This window comes from Octopus sinensis, linkage group LG4 (genome assembly GCF_006345805.1).
Source record: "Octopus sinensis linkage group LG4, ASM634580v1, whole genome shotgun sequence".
Taxonomy (NCBI): Eukaryota; Metazoa; Mollusca; class Cephalopoda; order Octopoda; family Octopodidae; genus Octopus; species Octopus sinensis.
This window is the reverse complement of record NC_043000.1, coordinates 88,140,529-88,150,739: the sequence shown is the minus strand read 5'-3', so window position 1 is coordinate 88,150,739 and position 10,211 is coordinate 88,140,529. Positions and strand designations below refer to the sequence as shown.

Here is a 10,211-nt window from a genome sequence, read left to right as displayed (position 1 = left end):
CAGAGAGACAGACAGATATGAGTGTGTAGAAACATCTTCAGAAAGAGGCTTATAATCTTCTGTTTTTGTCTCAGCCTCGAGAACTCCAGTTTTATTCATTGCTTTGAAAGTGAATTTTAAAATCTTTAGTCTGAACCTAATTTCGAGTTACACTTTTTATGTCGATTATGTTTATGCTATCATTTATACTTTGAAAAATCAATAAGGCATAATAATTTGGCTACGCCAAGTGTACTCTTACACATATTATAATTAAGAGAGGCTATGTAAATATTGTAAAATCATTTTCGACAACAACAATGTTGGTTGTAATGTTTTAGATTGTAATTAAAATTAAGGTACATCCTGAACCCTTCTGATGAAAGAAATTTGAAACGAAATCTAATCAATTTTAGCGTTAATTCAAATAAGTGCTATTTTGAATTTTTTGATCTCTCGATTCTAACAAATAATCATTGTTATTACTGGGTCTTCTTTTCTAATTGCTTGTATAAATTGCATCACAAAAGATATTGTTTTCCTGGTAAATGAGCCTCAAAATATTTCGTATAATCACACTTATTGTGTTTGTAAATTTTGCCAGTCTATACGCGTAACACAATGTAATTGCAGAATTTCCTTGAACATAATCAAGAAAATAAATACATCTCTTGAAACAGAGAAAACAGAGATAAAATATATTTATCTGACTTTCTCTGTCATTTAATTGACTTACTAAGCATTTTCAAACGTTTTATTGAACAGTAATTTATGTAAGTGTAGATGGTAGTATTCTACTTGGATATTGTTATATCCTGTATTTTTTAGTTTATGGTTCCACAGAAAAGCATAAAACTTACCATTTTGTGTCCTTCGCGAAATATTTCAATAAACAAACTGTTACTGTCAAGTTAAATCCTGTTCTGTTATTGATATTTTTGTGTGGGCAATTTATTTTATTTTAATTTGCGTTGGAATTGTCTCTGATACCCTGTAACTAAATCGGTAGCCTATGAGAATAAAAGAAGCTAAATGGTATTTACAAACTTGAGAACTTTGAATGTATCAGGATACCAAAAAATAATGTTGCATATCATGTAATGAATTCAGATCAGCGTACAACATACAGTATATAGATATATTCACTTAGAACATAATCACCAGCGTTAGCAATATTTTCCATCTCAAAATCAGTTTTCTTTTTCCCTTTTCCTCGAGCAAAAACAGAAAAGGCCAGAGAAGAGAGAAACATGTTTGGGGTCTCGTTTGACATCGTCTCTGCTTCTGAATATTTTCCACTTGTAAAGTGCTCAAGTGACCATAAAAACTAAAAATCGGAGGTGCCTAAGTCTGATGATTAGGAAGGGTGTGGCAGAGTTTCTCAACATAACGAATTTATCTTTTCTTGAGTTACCTTTGTGAATGTGACCTTGAAATATCATGAATTTGTATTTTGTTTTGAGCAAAACAAAACTTGATTCATACGTTCAAGGTCTTGACACTAAAGTTTTACGGCGATGCTTTTCCCTTGCTCTATTGTAACAAGCTCACATCGTCAGGCTATACGGTGCATTTGTATTCCCTAGCGTTTCCATTGTTACCCTTACAAATTTCATAAAGCACGTAATGTCATATATGCAGCTAACTAAATATTTGTCTTCTATGAGCCATCTAGTAGCGCATATACACACACGTAGCCCGTTCACATGGACGGTTGGTCATTAATTCTACGCTGATTGGTCGATTGCAAGGACACCTTTTATTGGCTTGTAATCTATTTGTGGTATAGTATTTGACTGCTTGAAAATATATTGCTTTTTGGGTATTCACAACTAAGACCATTCATATTAATCTAGTTCATTAAAGTATCGAGAAATTAATTAATTTCCTTAACTTGGGATTTTTACTGAAATTGTGCGCCTCATAACTTTAATCTCTGCATGTGTGGCGAACGCGTTGTTAAGCAATTCATCATGTTCTTGGAAGACACAATACTGTGGCCAGTTTCGACTACATTAAATTCCAAATAAATCGATAAAATAACGATCTTCTATAGACATAGCATCTTCGATTTAAATTCAAAATAAATATCCCAGCAAATCAATCATGGATTCGTTTAATGGTGCTCTGTTACCCTTGCTGCAAAGAAAATATCGGTTTGAATCGCCGATGGAAATGAATGGATGTTCAGTTAAATTTTTTATGTAACGAAAATGAAATATTTACAAACCACTCTGGAGTGCTTCTTTATCAGAATTACTAAACAAACGATTTTATAGAATAGATAATTGTAGATATAAGCAATTTAAAAGGATTAAATTTATTTTAATGCCTTCTCAGGCTCCATTTTCTTGTTATGCATCAGAAACCCGATAGGTTATCGACGTAAACTTTTATTTTAAGCCTGAGATTATTTGGCACACAATTCACTTAAAATAAACGAATGAATCAATGCAGCTTAGTGGAAGGATTTTTACATAATGCATAGTGAAGTATTCGGAACACCTAGCACGATGTTTCATCTTTTATCATATACTACTTTGTTGCTGATTATACATTCAAATCTAAGAAACTTTTACTTAGGAAAACAACAGGGATTGCAAGGAAGCAAAGTTTTAACGCATTCAGGAAGAACATCCAACATTATTTATTGGAACCGCTTCGCTAAAGATGACAGTACTGCTTAGCTGCCGATACACTTGGAAAATACGGTTGATTTTCCATCAGTAAAATGCTTGCTTCTGCATAAAATAAACCAATATGAATGGTTTTAAAATTCAAAAGCCTGTAAGAATACTTCGAAATAAGTGTTTCTGGGTACCAAACTATATGTTTATAGTCGTCATACAATGGTTGCCATAAAGTTTAACTGAACATTGAACATGAAGGAGAAGATCTATGATCAAAGGCTTACCATTCTTGACCATCTGGTCTTTTTATATGTCGAAGGCATCCGTTGTAAGAAAGATAAGGTACTATCTGAGGAAGATTAGGTTACTATTTCTTGTAGGCTAACCAACCCCGTTGAAGCTTCCTTCAATGGTGATTGTTGATGGAAAAGGTGAGTAAATACATTATATTTGCGAGTTATACAGCCATGTAATTATCTACGTTACAAACTTATATAACATTTTATAGTTTTGGTTATTTACCAACCTAAATGGCTTCCGCACATGAATCTCAAGGACTAACAATGCAACTGGCATTGGGATTCTCTAAAGGAAATTTCAATTATATAGCAGGCAGTTATATCAATAGGGTATAAATATATTGTGAATCGGTAGAGCTTCATTCAAACCGTTTTGCGATACAACTCTTCAAACACTGATTTTAAATGGCGCCAATGACAAGTTTTCTATTCACCCATTAACTATATCCTTCCTCTCATCAATTTAGGCGTCTTGAGGCTTTCATAAGTTTGATTTCTATTAAATGTACTAACACCACTGCTGCTGCTACTACTACTACTACTACTACTACTACTACTACTACTACTACTACTACTACTACTACTACTACTACTACTTCTACTGCTGCTCCTTGTGCTACTACTTAAACAGTTTAATTTTTTATTGCATGCATTCAATGTACATCTGAATGGAAATCTATGGGGTTTGTATTTCTGCAGTGGTTCAAATTTTGAGTTTTGTATCACATTAAAAGTATTCTATTCAATATGTATGCATTGGGGTAATTTTCCGAATGTCGTGCATATTTGTAAGGTGTATATGTGTGAGTGAGTGAGTGAGTGACTGACTGACTGACTGAGTGAGTGTGTGTGTGTGTGTTTGAGTATGTATATATATATATATATATATATGTTGATCGATAGATATACATGCAAACATAGGTACACCACACACACAAACACTAGCACATACACACACATATGTGTGATGTATGCATGTATGTATATATGTAAGCATACGCATGCAGTGTTCTTCCATAATGTTTCTGCCGAACAAATATCGCTGAAATTTCAATGAAGTTGAAGCAATATTAGGAGACACTTGCCCAAGTGCTGCGCAGTAAAACAGAAAAACCAAGAGCTATATGACTGCAAAGCAATTTTTTTATAGAGATCCTGGGCTGTGAGTTAAAAATAATGAATACTCTCATACTCTGAAATATAGAGGCAAATTTATCGTAAGTTCATAAATATATTATAATTATTAAACTGGAGAGCTACTCGTAATTTCGAATGCAAACACGGATCTCGAACCTCATCAGGTTTAGAGATCTATTCAAGACTAAAACATGCAATCAACCGTTAAGGTTGCCCAGAGGTTATCTCTCACACATCCGGAACATACATGCAGAAATGTGCAGCTGAATTATTTTTGTGCTTGCAGCTTTAATAATGATAATAAAAATGATAATAAAAATTTTGGCCGCGTGCCAACGATTCTACCAGCTCGTCGCCTATAATAATAATAATTTCTGATTTAGTCAGAAGGCCAACAATTGTTGAAGAGATGGGATTCATCGTTCCATTGACCCAGGAATTGATAGTACTTTATTCTATCATCTTCGAAAGGATGAAAGTCAAAGTTGAGACTAGTGAAATTTGAACTCAGAGCGAAAAGAATCAGAGCGAATGCCTGAAGGCATTTTTCCGACGTTTTATCAATTCTGGTATTTCGGTACCTTTATTGATTTCTGGTTTATGCACAAAGAAAGAGGATTTTTTTGTGGCGGGGATGTAAGTCGATACCACAGATTCCAGTACTTCACTGGTAATTTATATTATCAACCAAGGAACGATTAATGACATTTGACCTCAGAACTCAACGAACCGGAAGAAAGACTGCAAAGGACTTTTTCGGATACCCTAACAGGTCTCCGCCTTCAATAATAACGGTTTGTGACTTAGAAACAAAGCCATCAATATTGAGGGAAGGAAGTTAATCGATTATATCGACTCCTTTTCTCGACTAAATCCTATATTTTATTGACTTCGAAAGGATGAAAGTACAGTTGACCTCGGTGAGATTTGAACACAGAATTTAAGGATACCGCAGGGCATGTATTTCTGATACTGAAATGATTCTGCCAATCTCCCACTTCTGTGTCTATATATAACATTAGTAAATGCCAATAAATGTTAAACTATTTTATATTGCAACAAACACCAAATATTTATGATTATTATTAGATTTTTTTACAGTAAGGTAGCAAGCTGGCAAAATCGTTAACACACTGGGCTAAATGCTTGGCGGCATTTCGCCCGTACTTACGTTCTGAGTTCAAATTCGACCGAGGTTGACTTTGCCTTTCATTCTTTCGGAGTCGGTAAATTAAGTACCAATGGAGTACTGGAGTCGATGTAATTAAATTGTCCCTTCCCCACAAATTTCGGACCCTGTGCCTTTAGTAGAAAGGATTAATGCCTTTAGAAGTCTGTGTATTTTTAGTCACTTGCAAAAGACGTATTTCGACTCACTGAATTTTAAAATTTTATACTTGTAATTACTCATTAATAAGTAATACAATATAGCAAACGTTTGAAGAGATAACAGTAAAATAAGTTGTATTTGTATCTCTTATTTGAATATATTTTTAATGCAGTATTATTGTTTCGTTGGTTTTTGCTTTTGGTTTTTTTTTTTCAAACTTTATTATTCTCTCTTTTCAGGATGTATGGATTTTAAAGAAAAAGGACACAACTGAATTTGGGACGACGGCAAGAGACACTATAAATAAAATGATATAGTCATCGCAGTACGTAAGAATTTCCTTGCTGAAAGTCAAGCTATCAGAGCTCGAAAAGGATAAATCGAAAAGTAATACCATTTGGGCCCAAAATGGAGGTTTTTATGGAGAACACTAATCATTCAAATGTTGTTGTTGGTTCGAATCTAAAGTATGTTTTTGGATTGAATGTCAGCGTAGTGAATGGATCAAGTACTGTATTCCCTGCACCTTTGCCGGCTCAGTTCGATGAAATAAAATTGGTTGAATTTTACCTGACAGGTGTTGCATCAATTGTGATTATATCACTGGGTCTCATTGGAAATATTTTAACAATTGCTGTACTTACAAAACGAACGATGCAGTCATCAACAAACTGCTACCTAAAAGCTCTGGCAATGTGGGACAGTGTTGTTTTAATAATTACGTTCTTTCTGATTGGAATTCCATCTGTATCGGAACCTTACAGAGAAAATATCTTACCCTATGTTATTGTCTACGCTTATCCCGCTGGCTTAGTTGGTCAAACAGCAACCATCTGGTTAACTGTTTCGTTCACTGTTGAGCGCTATATAGCTGTATGTCATCCGCTCAGAGCTGCTAGCATGTGTACTATGGCAAGAGCTCGTATGGTCATACTGTCTGTATCTGTTTTTTCCTTTGTCTACAATGCGTCACGTTGGTTTGAATATGAAATAGAATACCGACTTAATCCTACAGACCATACGATTCTTGTGAAAGAAAAGACCACTGATATGGGTGAAAGTAAAATATACCGTAAAGTCTATTTCTTGTGTCTCTATCTACCAATTATGTGCTTTATTCCGTTGACATCTTTAGCCGTCATTAATATATTCCTCATTCTTGCCGTGAAAAGGTCACAACGTCAGCGTCGTGATATGAACGTACGCCAATCAAGAGAAAATAACGTCACATTAATGCTTGTATCAGTTGTTATAGTTTTCATGATCTGCCAAGTTCCTGCGCTCATATACAATACAGCTTATGCTATTGATAGCAAAATGGTGTCTACTACATCGGATGGATAATTTTATCTTTAATAAGAAACTATTTGGTTACGCTAAACAGCGCTATTAACTTTCTGTTATACTGTGCTTTCGGACAGAAATTTCGGCGCATATTTATCCGAACGTTCTGCCGATGCTTGATTCCGGAAGAGGATTTTAGTTCACTTACTTACCAAGGAACAGTTATCAACCCACATACGACAGCGAGAAGATACAGCAAAACACAAAAGTTGCATGCAACTACAACTGACGTTATAGACATGACATCATCAACCACAGCAACGCATGCAAGTATACTCTCGCGATACTCTTCTCATTCTTCGTTCGACGCTAACTCCCTCTATCGAAAAAATACGATCAACAAATACGAAAACCTCACGAAAAATAAAACGGATCCTTGTGATGATTTGTTCTGTGAAAAATTAGGCATTGATGAGAATGAAATTTTAAATAACGAAAAATCCAAAAATGAAAATCTCGAAAGAGTTAATTCGGAGAGTTAAAATATATATATATATATATATATATATATATATTATATATATATATAATATATATATATATACATATATACACATAAACACATATACATATACATCAATACATACACACACACACACACACTCTATATACATATATACGTATATATATACATATACATATGGACCCACATATATATATAATGTATATGTGATTTTTTCTCCTTCCCTTTCATCTCTCATGTAATTTATTTTTCTTGTCATGTATATTTTTGTGGAATCTTAACCAAGTAAGATTTTTCTTCATGATATAATTAAGAATGACGTTAAAAAGATAATTAATTGTGAAATATATGTTAAATTAAAACTTTTCATCAAATTTTGTGTTCTCATTATTGACTTTCTCGTTTATTTTGTTCGGTAAAATTGGAAGATGAAAACGAAAAGACAGCAAACTAAGAATGCATGTTAATACATATACTCATATCATACATGCCCACGCGAGCACAGACACACAAACGATATATACATATTTCGTTTTGGGATTTGGTTTGCAAGATTCTTTATATGATTTCGTGTCTTGAAGCATATTCTGTTGTGTCTGGGGAGAGTCATTTTCTTTTTGTGCCTTATAATATAACACACTCACCGGTAAAATTTCCACTTATTTCTTATTTTTATTTTCCTAAAATTTTCGTTGCGTGTTGCAACCTTTTCAATAGTTTTGACTCTGGAAATAAGTAGAAATTTTACCGGTGAGTGTGTTATATTATAAGGCACAAAAAGAAAATGATTCTCCCTAGACACAACAGATATATACATACATATATATTTATTATATTAAGGACATTACAACACGTAAATGCCTCACGCTATGAGGGACGTTTGAAGTCAAAACTACCATAATAGATATACAGTGTACCGAGAGTGAGGGAATGCAACCTGGAAGTCCTCTTTTAAAAACAGATTCAGCCGCAAATCATATGATTTCATAGTTAGTATACATAATCCACTTTCCAGCCGTCAGTGCAGGCATAATCAAGTCACATAAAACTGAACAAAAACATGCCAGACGAACACCAAATGTATCCAACATAGCACACAGAAATGTAAAAGGCAAGCTTGAATGAAACTAGAAATCTAAAAGGGCTGAGTAAATTAATTTGGTCTCCTAAGGAACATAATAAACAATTTGATTTAGACTGGAATATTCTATTTAAGTCGTTTCCTTATGATAAGGGTAAATCTTATTGTTCACTCTGTAACGATGAAATGTTTTTCATCCTGTTCTCAAAAACCCTCTTGTAAACCCGTTTAAAGAACGCGTTTATCGTTGCATGCAATGGCAAAAACATACGCTCCTATAAATAATTTCTACCGATATATAGAACTTGAATTTTAGCTGTTTTCTTACATTTCATATCCACTAAATATATTTATTTCCACAGCTTGAAGTTTTATACCTATTCATCTATCGCTTAATATTTCTCCACTTCGTTTTCTGCTAATTTCTTTCTTTCTCCGCCTTCTCTTTCTATAAATTGCCTTTGACATTATATCTATTAACGGCTTTTTAAAAAATAACATGCAAGCGTTCTCTTCATCATACACGCAGTCATCACATTCTGTTAAAATGTCTTGTTGATGCGTCTGCTTTCTCTTTTTTCCCCTGATAAGAAGATTACGTTGTTTTACATCATCTTATTCCTTCTGGAATAATACCAATGTTTTCTTTGAAACATACATCGGAAATATAAACAATTGAATATCACCTGCAATTAGCTCCATTTATATATATGTATATATATATATATATATATATATATATATATATATATATATATATATATAAGTGTGTGTGTGTGTGTGTGTGTATATATATATACACATATATATATATGTATGTATGTGTATATATATATGTGTGTATAGATGTGTGTCTGTATGTATGTAAGTAAATATATGTATATGTAAATATATATATATATATATGTGTGTGTGTGTGTGTGTGTATGTGTGTGTGTGTATGTGCATATGTGTATAAGTGCTCATGTGAGCACAAATATTCTAATATAGTATTACGAGCATATGGCGTAGTAGCTAGTAGCGCGAGCTACTAACCCCAAGATTCCGAGTTCGATATCAAGCAGTGACCTGAACAATAATAATAATAATAATAATAATAATAATAATACCAACAACAACAACAACATCTAAAAATACATTAGGAATGAGAATGCAGGTTCGAAATTTCCCCAAGGCACCTGAAGGAGGCTGGAGGGTATATCAGCCGAAATGTTGTGTTAACAACAAACAAGATGAGGACAAATATCCGTCGAATGTAAATAAGGTAAATCATGTAATGTACATAATTCCTCATCTCTTAAATATAGAACTGTATATTAGGTGGATATTGTGATGTAAAGGAAGAAAAAAGACAGAAGCGAAGAGCGAATTATGATAGTCTTACCTGTCGGTTCGGATAGTGGGTCACTTTCAACATCCACGTGCCGTTACGATCTCCAAGGTTCACTCCATCTCCACGTGCGCTACCTTCTCACAAGTCCGTTCTGATGTGCTGTTCGCCACCGACTGACCCTCGTACTTTACTGAATGCCGCATATCTACCGCGGCACTTCCAGTGTGATCCACAGGCCCCACTTCCGACAGGACATGCCTGCTCCCTAACTTCCGATACTTGCGTACAACACAGTCTGGTTCATAACACAACACGCCCCCTGATCTGAAGATCATTCAACCAACCTGCCCACGCCCTCTTCTCAACTCCGACTACACGCCTTAACTTTTATCGTAATCAGCCAACCACCGGGGAACGCAACGCTCCCTCTGCGACCGCCCTGGGACTTCAGGGCTGGCTTCAGTTCCTGGCATCTTCCTGTCGGCTACGTCCTTTTGTTCATTACTGTTGGCCCCATCCTCTGTGGCAGTGATAACCCTGCGCTCATTCAAAACATGTCATTGCATGCCATCTACGGGTACGTTGTTCCTCGAATTCACAGAGGTTATTGTCCCC

General features: G+C 34.6%; 1 protein-coding gene across 1 annotated transcript in view; it reads left to right on the top strand.

Moving 5' to 3' along the window:
* Positions 1-7,355, top strand: part of LOC115210524 (FMRFamide receptor-like) — a 182,216-nt gene extending 174,861 nt beyond the window's left edge. The window contains 3 exon segments of the mRNA XM_036502238.1: positions 5,615-6,705; positions 6,708-7,220; positions 7,265-7,355. Coding sequence (XP_036358131.1) covers positions 5,784-6,705; positions 6,708-7,201 — 1,416 coding nt within the window. The 5' untranslated portion in view covers positions 5,615-5,783 and the 3' untranslated portion in view covers positions 7,202-7,220; positions 7,265-7,355.
* Positions 7,356-10,211: the final 2,856 nt, after the last annotated feature.